Consider the following 18,873-nt stretch of genomic DNA (forward strand, 5'->3'; position numbering starts at 1 on the left):
ATATTTTCACACATTACGACCAAAAACAAACAAAAAACTGCTATTTACGCAATGTGAAACATCACATTTTCAACACTTCTATATTAATAACATGTCGCATCTTTGCCACTCTGCGTCGCTGGATCCTGCGTCCGATTTAACGGGTTATTTTTAGGGCGCGCTTCACTAAATATAACCCGCCTCCATCATCTGTCACCGCGTCACAACATGTAACATTATCCCGGTTTGTTTTGGGTTTTTTCTTCCCCAGGCTGAGCTGGATGAGTGGTGTCGGGTTTGGGGCTATAAAAGGAGGGACAAGCACGAGGGCTGAACACTCATCATCCAGAGGAGAACCTGTAGAGGTACTTGGGGGATAGTTTCTCCTCGCATTGGACTTTTCTGGGTCAAAATTAGCCTATTTGATCCGTTTTTATTGTTTTTTTGTTTTTGCTCTTTACACTTAGACCACCTGAGTGAATGTATAGGTTTTACCTTAACTGGCTACATCAGCGTCAAAATGACTTTTTGGTGCAACTCCTGCAAATGCCATGTTGCTACTCCGTGCACCTCCCATCATCATCTGCAGCAGAATCACCGCGGCTCCTTCTGCAGGAGGTTCAGGTCAGTGACGCTCCTCTCCTCCTCCTTCCTCCTCTCTGCTCCATGCTCCTCTAGTGGCGGGATCAACACATGGCTGTTAAGAAAATTAAGACCCAACTCTGCTGCCTGCAGTGCGTGCACCACAGGGAGCACTTAATCCAGTTTTCTCCTGTCTGCAGCCTGGCACTGTATGTGATACATACTAATCCAGAAACAATGATGCTGTTACTGCGTTAAGAAATTCAAGCTGGTGCTGATTAGCAGGATCGTGCAGACGAACACTGGAAGAGCATCACCAATCTTAATAAATCAGTTTGAAATACTAGGGTTTGCCAAGGGTGAAGTCGTGTAATTTGAGACATCAGGTAAAATGAGACAAATAAGGTTTTACATTTTGGGCTCTTTTATATATAAGCAGCCAGTCACCAAACATGTTTTTGCTTTTCATGATCATTTTTATTGGTTTGAGAAAGCTACTATGGGAAGAGTAAAGACTCAAAAATCCACTGGCTCCAAGACTTGCAGGGAAAGCCATGTGGCATATTGATTTTCTCATGTTGGTAATAAGGGTGTAGTTAAAACATCAAAAATGATTGTAGGATGTTGCTTTTTATTAACTGTTTGTCTTATAATCAAGGTATTTTCGCAATACACTTTAATTTTTATCAGAAAGGGTTTTGGGTGAGAACTTAATGCATTCAGGTAAAATGGGACAAAAAATTGAACTAAAATGGGACATTTTTCCAGCGTAAAACCAGCATGTTTATAGACTACCAGATGCAATAAAGTCATGAGTTATGCTGTTGCGTGCCACTCTGTCACATTAGACATTTTTAGTATTTTTGTCACTTAAGAAATATGAAACACAATGCTGTCCATGTCAGCAACAAGCTTGGCAGAAAAGATGGACATTTTTTTAATGAATAGCAACAGGTGACAGTTTGATTTTGTGACTTAATAACTGAGCTGATTTATTGATTTTACCATTAAAAGCAAAATAAACATGATTGTCCTGTTTTACTTGCCAGCTGTCCCACTTTACCTGAACATGTCACTGGAGTGAAGTTGGGGTTCTTGACATGTCTGTAGGTCCAAAATGTCTGAATTATTGTACTAAACAACATATTTTATGCATAAAAATATAGCATAGAACTGTAACAAGTTATAAAAGTAACACTTAAGGTGGTCTGCATAATTTTAGGTGGTTTTCTTGGTAATCTACCAAAAAGTGTCACATATTACCTGACTTCATGCTTCTGGGAAATTTATTATGTGTGTATGAATTTAATGTTTTTGTTGCATTTATTCCATCGACTTAAAATCCCAGTCTTGTATTTGTGAGTATCCCTGAAAAATCCCCAAAATAGGCTATTAATTACACAATTCTAATGGATCTTCATTGTTATGGTGCTTTATTGTCACAACCTGATCAAATTCTCCTTTTGTGGCACTTTTCTGTGTCCTTGTGACGTGGGGCGCCCCGCTCTGAGGACATCCACTTTATAAGGTAATGAAGGGAGCATCAGAAGCCCAGCCTTCCCTCTTTGTGTGTGACGCCCACGCTGAAGCCCTGGCAGCTATAAAAACCCCCGGCTCTCTGTGGACGGGCCCAGACAGATACTGATCAGACAGACTGAAGTCTATTGAGAGCCCTCGTGTCTGCCGCAGACACGACAGCCTCTCATATCAGCAGTTTCCATAGGAACCCCTGAGGAAGAGGCTGAAATTTTGAAAAAAAAGAAAAGAAAAAAGAGGCTAGATCAGTTCAGGCCAATTACTCCTTTTGTCTCCTTTTGATTTATTTTTTTTCCACATTTGTCTCTTGGAGGAGGATTACCTCTGATTTTTTTTTTTCTTTTTTGAAATGCAAGTGTGGAACTAGACAAAACTTTCCCCAGCTTTCTCACTTTTCCTTCAAGCTCTGACCACCATGGTTTCTCACAGATCCACCAAAGGAGCGTCCAAAGCCCGCCGGGACCACATCAATCACGAGATTAGGAACATGCGCGCCTTGCTGCCCATTACCCAGGAGGACCAAGAGCGTCTCTCCTACCTGCACTCCATGGCCGCCATCTGCGCCTACATCAGGAAGTCTGTTCTCTTCCAGGGTAAGTCTTCACTTTTTGGCTACAGTCATTCTTGAATATCTTTGAACTACTGATCTATATTCAGCCAGCGTCATTGTAAATGGGACTAAGTTTGCAGCACCGCTGGGACTGTATCAAAGATAAAACCTGAGACAACTTGCAGAGATGCACAGAGTGTAACCACTGCTAAACTCACTCTTCCCTCCCTCAGGACTCCCAGCTGGGGAGAGACCACAACGCTGTCTGCCATACGAGGCCTTCCTTCAAGCCCTGCATGGCTTCATCCTGGTCACCACCGCCCAGGGGAGGCTTGTCTATGTGTCCGAAAATGTGGCTGAATATCTCGGCCTTTCCATGGTAAGTCTGATTTAATAATTGTTGAACATCTTTTACTGTTTAGTTTCCTTCAAATTGAGCTTGAGTGGATCATAACTAATGACAAAAACCTATTTTTTTCCAGATAGATGTGCTTCAAGGAGACAGTTTGTATGACATGGTTGAACGCTCAGACGTTGATGTTGTTAAATCACACCTGGACATTGAAAACAACTCATCATTAGGTAACTGACATCACTTTAAAACGCAGCATTTTATATTGTAATTACAACATATTGTGTCCTTTTTCTATTTTGTTGGGACTACTGAAAGACTTAACTGACACCTTTTTCAGAGAGGAACTTTATATGCTGCATGCAAACCTCCAAGGCCTTCAAGCTCCAACACGGCAGCTGCTGTTCCATGCTGGTCAGAGGGAGCTTCCAGTCCTTCCCTCAGCCTTGCCGATCCTCCTCTTCAGCCTGTCCTGCCAACCAGTCTCTGTTTGTGGCCATCTGCACCCCCACGGTCAACCGCCTGCAGAGCTCCAACTCCCACTTCTGTCATAGCTTCAGGAGCGTCCACAGACTTGATATGACCTTCGCTCATCTGTCAGACAGGTAAGTTCATACATCCTCATTTGAATAGATATAATAAAATGTTCTGCTGCTTACTGACAAACATTTTGTTGTCTTTTTCTTTTCAGTGTTTTATATTTCTTGGGGTATTCGGCAGAAGAGATGACAGGTCGATCTTGGTACAGTCTCGTCCACCCTGAAGATCTGTGTCTGAGTGCAGATTCTCATAGAAATTTAAGTAAGTTTAAGATCCACTGCAGAGAAACTTGTTTCACACTGGCTGAATACTTATACAGCAGCCTGATGCAATAAAAAACAAGTCAAGGTCCCAAACACAAATTTGAAAACCAGTGCCGGATCTAGCAAATTCAGCACCCTCGGCAGGCTTACCCTATTTTTTAGAACATTAAATACAACCAACGTGGCTCCTTTACAGCAAGCAAGCAGTGTGACAGTATGGGGACAATTTTAAATTTCTCTCTTAAGCCAAAACTGAGAAGGTTTGGATGAGGGATGTTTAAAAATTGCATTGTTAATTTCAATGGTGTTGATTTTGGGGGGGACACAGGGGAAAACTGCCACAATATTTGGAACATTTACATTAAAACATGAAAATAGCGCAGGTCTTTTATTTTGACAACATTAAAGATCTTTTCATCATAAATTGATGCAGAAAAGAAATTAGTTCATAAAAAATCATCAGAATGCAGGAAATAAAGAGTTTGAAAGTCAAGATTCCCCAGTGGGAGAACCCTAAAACCTCTGGTTCATAAAACGCAGCCTTCTGCCTGGGTTAATTTACAAATGTGAGCGCAAGAAAGATCATTTTTATTTCACTTCTATTTACTTTATTGTGCAGACTTGCAGTAAGAGACTTAGGTTCTGATTTCATTGTGTGCTTGTCAATAAGTGTGTAGTCGTGCATGGTGATAACCATTAATTTGTCTTCATTGTCTCATCCAGTGAAGGCAGATGAGGGCTGTCAGGTAGAGATGGTGCTCAGACTACAGTGTAAGGATCTGTCATGGATGTGGATCTACATTCGAGCTAACAAGGACTGCCAGGGCGTGAGCTGCACCAACTTTATCATCAGGTACGACAAACTCCCAGCACACCTGAGCTGACAGTGTAAGAAATGTTTGTGGTCTTAATACGTTGTTTTGCTCTTGTAGTGAGACAGAAGCCAGATTTCTGCAGGAGAAAATCAGCAGTGATGCCTTCAGGCCATCATCTCTCCCAAATTCCTGCAATTTTGCAGGTCAACAGGCGCCCAACGCTCAGAGCCACAACAGCACTAAATGCTGTAAAAGGCCGAGGACGTCTAACAGCCAAAGTGAGGAGCCAGCTGCCAAATTGAGGAGGGAGTCAGAGAGGGACATTTACTATGTGGCGTGTGCCTCCTCCCAAGGCTCACCTGTTACCTTGGGTGACAGCCCTGCTCTCTTCACCCCTCCCTACAGCCCGGCCTCCTCCAGCTCCCCTCTGCAGCAGGAGGAGCTCAGTCATGACCTCCTGATGGACGTGCATGGATACACAGATCAGCTGCTCTCCTCCCCAGAGTGCTCTCCCACCTATTACTCCTACCCTGAGGCAGCTCTCACCTGTCACCAATCACCCTCCGACTCCCGCCCTGCAGTCGCAGAACAAACCTTTGACCAAGCAGCCTTCAGCGCTCCCTCTCCACTCGCCTCCTCATCTCCAACCTATGATTTCCAGGCTTGTTCGGCCGATGCACGATTAGTTCCAGACCGCCTGTCTGTGTCGGACATGTGTGAGAGCCCGGTCGACTGTGCTCTGCATCCAGATGAATTCAGCCTCATAGAGCAGCCACATGAGGGCAGCCTTGTCCAAGTGCATCATGTTCCCATGCACCCAAGTCTTCTTACTCCAAACCAGTCTCCCACATCAACGACGTCTAACCATTACAGCGAGAGGGAGCAGGCAGAGATCAGCATTCTGGCCCAGCAGATCTCCTCCCTGGCCAGCAGCTTTGCTAAGCATCACAACCTGAACACGCTTCAAAATGCACCCCATCCTGCAACCACTACCACCCTGCCCTCACAATGCGAATGGCCCCATCACCTTCGTCTCCCCTCAGCCCTTCCTCTCAAGCGCGAGCTGATCCTCGATGACTGCGTGTTCGACAGCATCCTCAAAGACTTGGACATGGTCACAAGTAAAAGCAGCATAGCTGATCATGGTGTTGCACCATACAGCTACCAGCAGGACTTGTTGTGCTGCCAAAGTCAATTAGAGCAGGATCCTCTCGGTGTCTCCCCAACCATCTCAGAGGAGCTGCTGCCTGCAGAGCCGTTCACTGCCATGGATTCCTTCAGTTTGCAGTTGGGACTCCATGACCAAAACACTGGGTTGCATCAACTCAGCCACTATATTCAGAGTGGCCCCCAGCAAGGTAATTTACACTAAACTATCAACAATTTCTTCTAATATATTAACAGTTGGCTTGGGTGTTATGTATTATTTCATACCCTCCTGAAATTGTATATGACGGTGTAAGTGTACAGTGCTAACACCCCCACTACTTACTTTCAGCTTTTCAAATTAATAAATACAAAATAGAAATACAACTGTACACCTTTTGAATTCAATGACAAGTCGTATTTGCCTCTTTTACTCATTATAAAACACACTTCATTCAAACTCAACAGAAACAAATAAAACGTACCCAAAATGTCTTGGTTACTCTTGCCAGTAATCTAGTTAGTCTACTGTGCCAGCTTCAGTTTGGTCGTAATAAAGCCTTAACTCACCAAGTTAGATGTAAAAAAATCAAACACAACCTGCTCGCTCGCAATTAAACTTTTTGAGACTCAGTGCTGAATCCTCAAAGTGGATATCAGTGCAGTCAAAATCAGGGACAGCACTCCAATTTTAGAGGTGGCAATAATTTAATTAATTAATTGCATTAGATAAAAAAACAACAACAACAACAACATGCCATTATTCTCTATTCTCTCTGCCATAACTTGCCGCCGGCTGTTTACAGTCCTCTTATTTACCCCTCCACCACTAGATGTCGCAGCGTCTTTCAGCTCAGCTGCCTGTTCTACCAGTAGAGACCACAAACTGAGCTCTGGTGGTGCGTGCTGTGCACTACATACCATGAGTTTTAATAGAAGAAGCCTGTATTTATGACAGTAATGAAAAACATACCTTTGGGATTTCTAAATACCCTTGTATACCATAATACCGTGATACCATCCCCGCCTAATATACAGTAGGTTTCGGATTTTAAAGTTTAAATGTCACTAATAATACTTTCTGTCTCCTTTCAGATGGACTTGCTGAAGAAAACCTGTACTAAAATAAGTCTGTGACTTACTGTGCTACCACTTGTATGACATATTGTCAGGGCCTTCACTGGATTCAAAGACAAAGGTGAGCAGAGACATTTAAAGAATGTCTTTGCTAAGACACTGTTTCTTTAAACGACCTGTTTCCAAATGTAGAAAAGCATCTAAAGTACATCATGTGCTCTTCAGGCTACAGCTTTGTCTTCATTTCTCCACACTGCTGTCAGCTGTGTTTTATGTTTTGCTGATGTCTTGTATTTTATGAAAGAGGTACTTTTTTAGAGAATGTGTGCGACAACATTTACACACTGAAATGGAGGTATATTTTTCTTCTAATGCTGAGTGACCACAGTTTACTATTGAGCACTTTATCAATGTCATTGCCACAAGAATTTTATAAATGAAAAGGCGTCCTTATTCAAAGGAGTATCACGTAGTTTTAAGATGAGCTTTAACACATAAATCATTCCTTATAACAAAGGGACATTTGTAAACATGTGGTTTTCAGTGCCTTAAAAACATGAAGGGAAGACACTTATTGTTTTAAAAATAACATTTCTTATGTCTTATTTTTCTAAGTGTGCCATTAATGTTGTTGTGAATAAAGAAATCACTTAGCAAGATAATGATTATTGGTACTTAAACACCTACCTCAATGTACATCTAAACACATTCCAAGTCTGAATTTTATGAATCAAATATATTTATTTCGAACATCACCTTTTTTCCCTTTACTTCATAGTCTTAACATATTTTTACTTTACTGAAATTTGAATCTTAAATGTAAGTTCATTCATTCCATATTTGTTTTTTGTATTTCATTATTTCTATGGTACTCTATGTGTGACTCTACTACTTTATGTTTAAATGTTCAATGTTATTTTGTTATTCTATTTTTCTCCACATGTTTGAAATGTTAATAAATCAAATGTAAAATGTATTAGGGTTTTGTTGATTTAATAACAATGAGGGTTTTCAACATATTGTCTTCCAAAAAGACTCATGCAGGTGTTAAAAGACTCTTTTCTCTGACTCTCACAGTAAATGAAGCCACCACTATGTAACTGGACTCATTAATTCCTTTAAACACAATCAATACCGCATCTAACTTCTATTTTTTTGTTAACATACGTTAATTGATTTTAAACATTTAACAAGCATACATATATGCTATGATATATTTTATCATGCATACATATAAGAAACCCCCCTCTTAGAACATATGGGATTATATAGATTAAATCAAAACACTATGTCAATATCTTAACATAAAATAGTAAAAGTAAATCAATACAGTTATTTTGTCCATTATCATAACCTTAGGTTTCCAAAGCATCTTCAATCTCACCATTTTTAACGAAAACGTCTCCTAAATATTAACAAATTGAGAGGCATTATTTCTCACTCTATGGGTGAGCTTTTCAATAGCCAGGCTTGCCTATGAACCTTTCAAACACCGGCAAAGAAAGAGGCAACTCACAGTTTTACAAGAGTGCAACTAAGCATCCCACCTGTAGCAAACATCAGTCAACCATCACTTTTTCTCTTCTCGGCAGGGTGAAACTGTCTGGAAATAAGCCCGGCAAGCATAGACTAAGACTTAAATGCACTGAGCGTGAGGTCATCCTAGAGACAAAATGCACCACCAACCTCCAGAATTTCTAACTTTTATGCTTTAAGTACAAAGATGGTAGGTATATCTCCTTCAATAAAGTAAGACATCAAGGTCAATTTGGTGGAAAAAACACTTTCTACCAAAATTTAACTTAACCCTAGATTTACTGATTTTTTTTGGCCACTTAGGGCCAGTAAACAAGTTCTAAACACAGCTCTAAGATTCAGTATTACCACTATAGGCTCATTTATACTCCCTGTATGTGGGAAAGTAGAATGTTTAAAATGTTGTAAAGATATGATGGCATAGATACAGCCAATGAGATGGTACCAGAGGGCAGAATCAACTGTTTCAGACAATAAAAAATGGGGAACAGTGGAGGAGGTTGTAATATACCTTTAAATGGAGGCAGCATTGAACCACAGGGCCAAAAAATAAATGGCGACATATGGAAGCTGAATTTTTTGCACTATATAACAAATTCGCTCCATTCTGCCATTTCTAAAATGTCTTTGTTGTCTCTTATGGTTGTGTCTCACTTGAACTCAAATACTCGCTCCTTGTTTAGCTGTTTTGGACTCCACCGACTCCTGAGTGAAATCTGTCTCTTTCGCTGCTAAACGCTACACCATGTTCACCAGCTAGTTAATGACTTTGTGTGCCATCTGTTTTGTACTGAGCATGTAGTGCACAGTAGGTTATTGAGAGCTTTTTCATCAAAATGACCTAAAACACACCAAAAAGCTCTGTAAAGCTGATGAGAAACACACAAATAATTCACCAATATAAAGAGGGCCCTCACATAAAACTTGGATGTCTATGTGGTAGAAAGAAGCAAATACTTTTGGAATTGGTGTTTCATGCACCGTACCAGACCAAGAAATGCTCGTGATGGTAGCCATGATGCAAAGTCATCTGTTTGACACAACAGTGGCCGGCTGGTAATAAAAAATCTTTTATTGGACTTTGAGAAATAGGAGAAATATCCCTTTATTACTGTTTAAATACAAAAAATGATTAGTGCAGTTCTAAAATTCACCTTTTTATTGGAACATTTATTTACTACAAATGGGTCTACTGTATTTTTTAGTGAGCCCTTTCTCTGCATTGAATCAGATTGAGGACTGCTAAACGGTCCCAGTGCAATGTCCAGTGAGCTCCTCAGTGCTTCATTGATTTTTACATCTTGTGGCTGGTCAAACCATGAGAGCACATAAACTGTATACAGAGGAATCAATTATGTGTTTAGACAGATGTGCAGAGTCGATGCATAGATGAATAGACAAAGAAGAGAACTGACTGAGGTGACTGATGGATGCTTGTGATTAAACAGAGATGCACTTGGGCCAGGTGCACATGTGTGGAACAAAAAGCTCACAGGGGGCACTACAGTCGTGCTGCTGGTGCAGTTTGTGCAATGCAGAGCCCCAGTGTTTTTCTCATGCCCGTTAGAACAGCCACTAGATGGAGTGAAAGCTCCAATAGCCTTCCTGTAACACAGATATCTCCATGCCATTAGTGTAATAGTATTAGTGTGTGTGTGTGTGTGTGTGTGCTGATGAGAGCACAAAAGGACACCATTCAGTCCGTTCATGAGCAAACAGTCCAGATGCCTCATCTTATCCATGGAGACCTAATTAAGAGTGATATCTGTTGAAGGGTACAATGGCAAATAAAGTTCCTAACAAGTCCCCACATCTGCTGCGCTCCAGTCTCCCTGCATCACTCAGCGTTACCTGGAATGATAATGATTTCCCCGAGGCACGGTGACACCAAGTCCATGGCATCGACGCGTTTGTCCACACCAAGGAGACAGCGAGAATCCACCTTTTCACTTCAGCGGCACACACAGTGAAAACTCCCTACAACCTCATGTCTCTACAGATTACAGAGCACAACAGTAAAGACAGTTTGCTGTAGCTGTGGATACATGATTATTATTAGATCAGGCGTGCTGTGTGTTGATGTGATGCTGTTTGGTGATTCTTCACCTCGAAATAACAGGAAACATTTAGACATTATTGTCATCTGTGTTGGCAGTCGTGCTAGAGCAGTGGGTGTTTGTGTGTGACAGTGATGTTAATGCTGAAAACAGAGTAACACTGAAGATTTCAAGGCAAATGTGAGACAGGTTTAGGGACTGGTCTTTATTGATTAGATGAGGGGGCGGCTGGGTTGTAACTGTTTTTTTATTTTAAGAAATCTATCTTTTTTTTTTTAAATTCTTATAATCCCTCCCCAAAGTTACAAATATTTTTGAGCCTTCCTGAGTGACTGGGGGAAATTTTAAATGAGATATGTATCAGGGTTGAGCCTAACATAATATGAGTATAACGAGTATCCATTTCAGGTAGGTACTTTTTATGAGTGTGAGTACTTTCTAAATAAAATGTTCCAGTATCCGTACTCCTGATAAGAGAAAATCTTCATTTGGGTTGCTGTGTTGAATCTCTTAACGCTTGTTATCAAAAACAATCTGAAGCTCAATTCTGAGATTGTTCTGTAAATAGTTCTGTAATAAAAAGTAAATATGGACACTTCTTATCAAAACATATAAACTTCAGGCTTAAAATGACAACTTTTGGTTAAGCCCCAACCCATTTCTGATCTAAGGCCCACCCACCTCCTGTTTAAACCCCTCTCGTTCAAAATATAGCGATTATTAAATCATAATAATGCGTTTATTTAAACAGAACTGTTGTTGCGTTGAACACCTGGTTGTATTACACAAGTACACTGCCTTTAATACTGTGGGTGTCATGTAATGCAGAGCAGGTGGACCCAAATGCAGGAGTATGCAGACAACTTGAACTCAAACAGATTTTAATTTGAGGTCAGAACAGCGAAACACAAACAGAACATCACATGACCAAAACAAGAGTCCAACAAAGACTGAACTGAAAAAGACTTATATACAAAATAGACAGACAAGAGGATGAAGTGAGAAGTTCAGGTGAGGGGAATAAGGTGATGAGTCAGAAGAGCAGGCAGGGAGCTGATTGGCTGGGAGAAACCGAGGAGCAGGAAGGAGTAATGGGACAGATTCAGGACAGGTGTGCAGCTGACTGAGTGAAGGACTAACAAGGCTGATGAAGAAAGGTGTCACCTAAAAGAGTTGGGTAATAAACAAAAGCAGGAAGACCTGAGGACACAGAGAAACTACAAGGGAGAGTGAGAACAGGAGAGAGAAGTGTGAGGGACAGAAGAGCAGGGCAGACTCTTGCTGTTTCTCTAAGTCAAGGATGCATCCTTGGTAAGAAGGATCCTTCCAAGACTGGTCCCCCAGAGACCAGGTAAGACTCTTTCCTTGCAGTCAACAAACATTAGAAAAATCCTGCAAGTGTGCAAGTGTTCTTTATTGAAGAGGCCCACCCAACAAATTTAAACGTTTGTGAAGAAGATGGGTGGAACATTGGAGATTGTTCTGGTAATTATCCCTAACCCTTGAAAACCTGAACAAATTAGCTGGATATCTTTTCTTTTGAATTAAGAATAAATTACCCAAAAATTAGCAAGATCATTGTATCATCATTGGTCATTGTAACTACAGTTTGCTGGAAACTTGTCCATGGTATTTTAAGAATAATTTTATAGTATACAGATTTTTTGCAATTTTTGTGATATTTCTTGCCAAGTCAAGGAGTACAAGTATTAAGTGACATTAAATAAACGTAGTCAGGATAAGTACAAGGACCTCAAAATTAAACTTGAGTACAATAGTTAATGTAGTGAGTTACATTCCACACTGCGGCTTTTCAGAGTACTCACAGTTATGTTAGCCATGAAACCAGGTAGCATCTAAAATTACTTCTGCTGATAAAAGGTTTAATATTCAGTCATCACATTTCCTATTGAAGAAGAAGTCACAGTTTGAAAAAAATCAAACACACTAGCAAACCCAGTTTGTCAAGGAAGCATTTGTCAAGGACCATCAGAATTTTTTTTTTTTTTTAAATTTGAAGGTAATGTCTGTTTTTACAGATTCTGGCAGGAAGAAATTGTATGATTTTTGTCATTTGTTTTATGGAAACATGCCCTACAAAATCCGTTAACAAATAAATACAAAATAAAACAATTTTTAAGTTGTATGTCCCTCCTCCTAAGCTGCAATAAAAAACATAAGCTCCTTCCCTTGCGTTAGAAATAATAGTCTAAATATCAGCCTTCTCCATTTTGCATCCCCCTGTCCCCACTTATATGTAACAAACACTCCCTTACAACAAAGGAAGAAACACTTAAAAGCAGCAACACACAAACACACACACACTTTATCTCTGTAAGTTGGGTTAATGTATCACTTAATTACATAGGCGCCCCTCCTGCCTCCCTGATATTAAATTAAGATGATGTGAGATTAAATTAACAAAATCTATGCCTCACAGGAGTGGCGAGGTACTGTAGAAGTCTGCCAGTGAAAGGGAGTGATGAAATGCCTTCAGATGCTGCTATGATTCATATCTGGGATCTGAAAGCAGCATTGGGGCTGAAGATGATACCACACAGTATAACTGACAAAAGAGAAACACAGGCAAAACTGTCATCTGCCCTACTTCAGTAGTTTCTAAAGTGCTTTCTCAGGTGGATGGCTGGAGGGCGGATGCTGAGGGAAAAGCGCATCAGTGCAGTTAAACAGAGCAGCTCATGGATGGGATTCTTTTCAAAGCTGTGCCTCCCACAAGCAGCCAGGTTTTCATATCCTGCCTCACCGCTGGCTTCTCGCGAATGATTACCTCATTTACTTGCAAAGAAAAACTCTCTAAATTGAAACTCTCACTGATTTTCAGACAACAGGGCCTCAGGTGGCGCTGCCGTGTCTTCGTTTATTTACCGGCTTTATCCTTTTATTGTCACTGCAACCGGGCTTGAGGGCTCTATTGAAAGCTTATCTCGGGGTATACATTTATTTTGAAATAGATGAAGATGTGGAGAGCCAGAATGTGATTTGTCTATTTTGCTCGGGGATTGTTTGGCAGATGGAAGCGCTGACGCAGACGATAGCCGCCAAGGTCACAGAGAGGTGTCGCAAGCTGTCATGAGGGAGACCTGAGCTGTTATTGTATGTTAACCTGAATCTGCCTTTTCGTTCTCCACACTCCCCGAGAAGATCCTGCTCGGTGTGTAATTCATTTTCTCCCTGTCTCAACATATAAAACAGCCCGCGATTGTTTTGGCTTCATCACATTTCCATGTCTATAACATTGTTGTCCCACTTTTCAAAGGAGGAACCTGTCTTGTGTTGGTTCAGTCGGCACACACACTCACACTGTAATTGGGTTAAACAAAAAGACCCAAAATAGACTGCAGCCTGTTCCTTTAGGACCTCTCCTGTTCCTCCTGTTGCCATGTCTGAAGCCACAGCTCTATTTAAACACTCAATCCCAGTCATGCAGAGGCAACACATCCGGTTGATATTCACCAGAGAAAGGCCAGCCAACCAGGGAGAAGCATACAAATGGCAACCTAAGCCTACTTGCATATGAATGTTTGATTTATGTTCCACCGTTGGCTCTCAGGGAGGAGTTTGCTGCTTAAGGCAAAGCACCTGTCCACAGATGAGACATAAGCATCCAACTGTGTCAAGATGTGATAAACACGTTATCCTTTTTTTGATGCAAAGTCTTATGTATTTTAAATTTTCCCATACGAGAATTACCATTAGGGGCTTTAGAGTACGTGCGGGGATGTAGTATTGTGCTTTACAGCAATCCCAAACAGATTTTCATGGGTTTAACTTCTTTTTTTCTGCAGGAGCGATACTGGTTTTAGGGAGGGAAAATCTCTCAGCATATTGTGTATTTACTTTACTTTAGCTCAACCTCCAGCATTCACAGAAATCAATGCTCTGTGGTGGAATTCCAATAGCACATAGGTTGAATCTCAACAAGATACAGTTTGATTTTTCGAGCCTAGCTGTTGTTTGTGTATTAATGTGGGTATTTAAAGTAATTGATAAAAATGGCAATGATTGCTAATGATTATCCTCATGTGGTTGCACAGCCTAAAGTGCATCTCACATACAGTTCATATACAGGATATGTGTGATAAACATGTTTATCTCTTTCTTCTGCAGAGTCCCAGGGGCTGACACAGATAAACATGAAGGACTGTATCTTATGGAGGGCTCAGAGAGGCTTGGAAATAATTAGAAAGCAATTAAGTGCGATGCAATTGTCAATGAGTTCATCAATAAATAGAATTAAATAAATAAAGGATTCATTAATGATGACATAATTTATGCAGAGCTAAATTAGAAATTGGTATTATTACCTAATTAAATGTGTAAATCAATTTGATGACCCAGTTTCTAATGGGGGGAAATAAACAGCTGAATATTTTTTTCAAACTGCATTTAATTTATTCACCACTGGCTAAGCCCCACTTCCCTCACTTAATGCTGCTGTATGCCTTCTGCTCTCACTCAGCACATATGCAGTACATGACGATAACGAGGACAAACTTACCACTCGAAAATGTAAGACATTTTTGAAACAACAAGGTAGAAAAAAGGTAGATGGAAGTAAGTCCTCATCTCTAGACGGTCAGTTTTTGACCGCTAAAATGTCGGCTCACTGGCAGATTTCATCATCACCTCACTAACGTAGCTCCATAATTAAAATCCAGTGTGTAGGTTTTAGTGGCAATTAGTGATTAGGTTTCAGAACCAGAACCCCTTCTCCTCTCACACAGCACCTATGTCTACTTTATTTTAGTTTAGTTTAGATTAGTCTGGTTTCTACTTACTTGTCTCATTATTTTCATTTGTAAATGTTTGTATAGACCACTGAATGTAGACTATTTTCGAAACTGTGAATAATAAGTGTTAAAAACAAAGCAAACAAACAAAAAAAACCTTAAACCCATTAACTTCCATGTAAAACGTCCAACTTTACAGCAAAAAGTAACATGTTTACAGCCTGGTACAAAAAAAAGGTCTCTATAGCTAACATATAGTTTTTATATAACTCACCTGCTTACATTTTATTTAAGTTTTAAGTTACACAATTTTATTTGTAGGATTACTGTCTTAATACACATCAGGTGGAAACATTAAAGATCCACTGTGTGGGCATGTAGTTACTATAACTATGATTTTATTAATGCACAAACTACCGAAAATATGAATTGTTATTTTGTTTCCTTAGAATGAGCCTTTAATATATACGTACAGTATTTCACCCATTCGTTTGTAGACTAACCCCTGAAGCTTTGAGTTCGGCATTTTGGCCGTTACCATCTTGATTTTCTTGGAGCCAGAGGTGACATGTGGACAAGAGGGCGGAGCTTTAGAGGAGCGAGAGGTGGATCTAACTGTCGCAACGACCAGAGGACTGCTTCACTTAGTCAGCCCCACCCTTTAATATGTGTAACTTTATCCTTTAATGAAATGTTAGAGGTTTAGTATGTAAAAATCCCGCCCCTCATACATGAAAGGGGTAATTAGCTAAAGAGACCAAAACCGTATTGCGTACCTGGCTGTAAACATATTTATTTCTGCAGTTAAGTTTGGCATTTCAACATGAGGGTCTATGGGGATTAAATCTGTTTTTGGAGCCAGCCTCAAGTGGACATTCAAGGAACTGTAGTTTTTGGCACCTTTGTATTGGCCTCATTTTTCACTATCAAAGGTAGCTGCTCTAAAGAACTCCAAAGCTGGGCTGTCAGTTCTGAGGGACTTAGGGAATTGTTGATTGGTTTCCCATTTTCTTTCTTAATATAAAGACAGTTTTATCACAGCAAAATTTCACCAATCCAATATGGGATGAAAATAGTGGTGCCCACTGGCCTCCCCTGAATTTGCTAAGAATATGCAGCCATATACATTAATTCAAGATAAAAGCAGTAGCTAATGTTGCTGTTGCAAGTGAGCAATGATAAGTTTTAGACATCAGTATTGCTCACTTTGGGATGCTGTGGGTCACTTTACTTCACATTTCATTTGGCTGTCCTCACTCTGTTGTTTGTGTATTAAAACACTCTATGAGTCATTGTTACTAAATATGACTCTGCTGACAGGAGTTTAAAATTATATTGCCTTTTTTTTGTCCACTGTGTGTGGTTGTGTGTGTGGGCGAGTAGATGCTTGTCTGGAATTCATCACATATCATCAGACCCTTTCAACGCTCAGTTAGCTTGGGTTTAGCCCTCATTGATAATTCTGACGATGCAACTCACTCAAAGGGCACGAGGCCTCAGCTCATGCATAATAGGGACAATATTCAAGTCAGACGTTTTACTCTGTTCTTCTTATTTTAAAAGGATTTTTTTAAATCATTATTGTTCGAACTTTCATTATCAAAGATTCCTCTCAGTCTTTTCTCTTGACTCTCAGGAAAACATTTGATCTATACATTCAAATTTTCGATTTGGCCGTATAGTCTTTCACGTCCATCAGCAGCAGAGTTTTGTTTTTGCTGAAGCCACAGCCAAGTAAAGAAGATTTCAGTTGCATTCTGAATAATACATTCTTCACTGGATACTTTGAAGATCTCATTATTAACATATGTGTTGTGTAGATATTAATATTTCTGAATAATGTCATACTGTGCTGATGAAGTGGGATGACAGTTAACGCAGCAGGAGCAGAAGTCTTTCCACTACAGAGGAAACTTCTCTCTCTCTGAGGTACTTCAAACCAGCCATGAAGAAAACTTTGGGTAACGCTGGGGACAAGACGAAACTCATGTGGTTTCACAGCTCTGCAAAATATACTCAGCCTAGCGGGGGTCAGCGTGTGGGTGATCTGAGACGCTGCTTGAAGGATGAAGAAATAAAACGAACAATGTGGAGAAAATGAGTAGCGACAGAGTGTCCTCGCACACCTCAATGACACTTTCATATTTTTTTATCACTCGACCTTTGCATAAAAAGCAACATGGAAAACTACTCTCCACACGGAACAACACATCATGCATTCATGTTATCTCATGGGGTTTTAACTTTGTTTTTTTTTGTTTGTTTGTTTGTATGAAAAATGCATGCCGGGTAGCAGAGTGTGACAGAGTCTAAGTGCCTTTGTAAATGTACAAAGTATTACAGATAAAAAGATCATTGTACGACAAGATTTATTCATGATGAGGTGTTTCATCTTCATATTGCAGTCACAAGTGTTCCTGCACGCAAGCACAAAGAATATTGAAGAATATCACCATGGAGATGGTACAGTGCACAGACCGCTAAAGCTAATGGTAAGTAGATTGAGCCTCAGCATCCTGGATGATATTCTCATATACCTGATCATTTGTGGTGTTATGAGCAAGATATGTTTATCAACCCTTTGAAAACTGAGCAAATTGGCTTGATTTCTTTCAAAAACACGGAAAGATGGCAATAAGCAACTTAACAAGAACTATTAGCAAGATATTAGTAAAAAGTAAAAAAAACCCAAAAACTTAAAAATTAACACAAAAAAGGCAGTAAAAAACAAGAAAGGAATCACCTGAAAAATGTCCAACCATGATTTTATATATAAAATGTATTATTATTATTAATATTGGTAATAATAACAATAATTTTCTGGACATTTTCCCCTCTGTCTTTCTTTCTTTGTCTTTTCTTTTTCTTTTTTAGCAAATGTTTAGGTAATTTTCTTGCCCTATTTTTGATTGCCTTTTAAAAAAAAATAAAAAAATCATACCAATTTACATTTAAATGCTTGTGAAAGGTGTCTGAACACACCACAGGAAAACTGGTACTGTTTCAGGTTTCAGAGGGTTAAACAAACCATCTAATATTTGGTATAAATAACATTGAAAGAGATGTACACGTATGGACCTGTTCATTATATTCTACATAATACAGTGCAGAAACTGGCAGACTTTCTTGCCAAGAAAAAAGAGGGGAAAAAATGGTTATGATTGTTCTTGCTTCTGCACAATCAAGGTCACCTCTTGACTTTCATTAACATGGAATCGGTATGGATTATAGGGAACAATCTTAATCAAAAGCTCAGTGCTGAGAGGTTTCTGTCACAGTAAAATATCATTGAAGCTGGGATATGTCCTCCAATTTGTGAAACCTGTCTTGCTTTCCATTTATGGCACCTTTTATTCATCTTATACCCTAACTCAATCACGTTACATGCAGAATCCATTATAAAAGACAAGAGGAGAGAAGACCTATCTATTCTGCTGATCACTATTTATCTCATCCAAGCCCCTCTCTAATGATGATAATTGAAGACAGAGCCGCAAATTTAGTGACAATTTGGCATTACTCGCTCATTAATCTATCCATTTTACACTCAGATTAATGTGCTGACTGCGATCCTGGTGACCTCTGGTCTGCAGGGACCTCACGTGGTCACGTGCTCAGGTCATGCACACCTCCTCCTGCAGACCACACTGCTGGGACAACTGCACAAGAATCTAGGCTGTGTGGAATAA

General features: G+C 40.0%; 1 protein-coding gene across 1 annotated transcript; it reads left to right on the top strand.

Annotated features, from left to right (window-relative positions):
• Nucleotides 1–327: 327 nt before the first annotated feature.
• npas4l (neuronal PAS domain protein 4 like) lies at nt 328–7,567 on the top strand. Its single transcript, XM_042502637.1, has 10 exons — nt 328–344; nt 447–603; nt 2,527–2,690; nt 2,881–3,026; nt 3,130–3,229; nt 3,340–3,604; nt 3,691–3,800; nt 4,526–4,655; nt 4,735–5,975; nt 6,859–7,567. Exons 2-10 carry the CDS (start codon nt 500–502, stop codon nt 6,885–6,887), a joined length of 2,289 nt encoding a protein of 762 aa, XP_042358571.1. The 5' UTR covers nt 328–344; nt 447–499; the 3' UTR covers nt 6,888–7,567.
• The last annotated feature ends 11,306 nt before the right edge of the window (nt 7,568–18,873 follow it).

The sequence above is a fragment of the Plectropomus leopardus genome, chromosome 15 (genome assembly GCF_008729295.1).
Source record: "Plectropomus leopardus isolate mb chromosome 15, YSFRI_Pleo_2.0, whole genome shotgun sequence".
In the NCBI taxonomy this organism is placed as follows: domain Eukaryota; kingdom Metazoa; phylum Chordata; class Actinopteri; order Perciformes; family Serranidae; genus Plectropomus; species Plectropomus leopardus.

Coding starts and splice junctions, on each gene's coding strand:
- npas4l (XM_042502637.1), top strand. CDS start 500: ATGACTTTTTGGTGCAACTCCTGCAAATGCCATGTTGCTACTCCGTGC. Junction 3,605..3,690: donor TTCGCTCATCTGTCAGACAG/GTAAGTTCATAC, acceptor TTTTCTTTTCAG/TGTTTTATATTTCTTGGGGT. Junction 4,656..4,734: donor TGCACCAACTTTATCATCAG/GTACGACAAACT, acceptor TTGCTCTTGTAG/TGAGACAGAAGCCAGATTTC.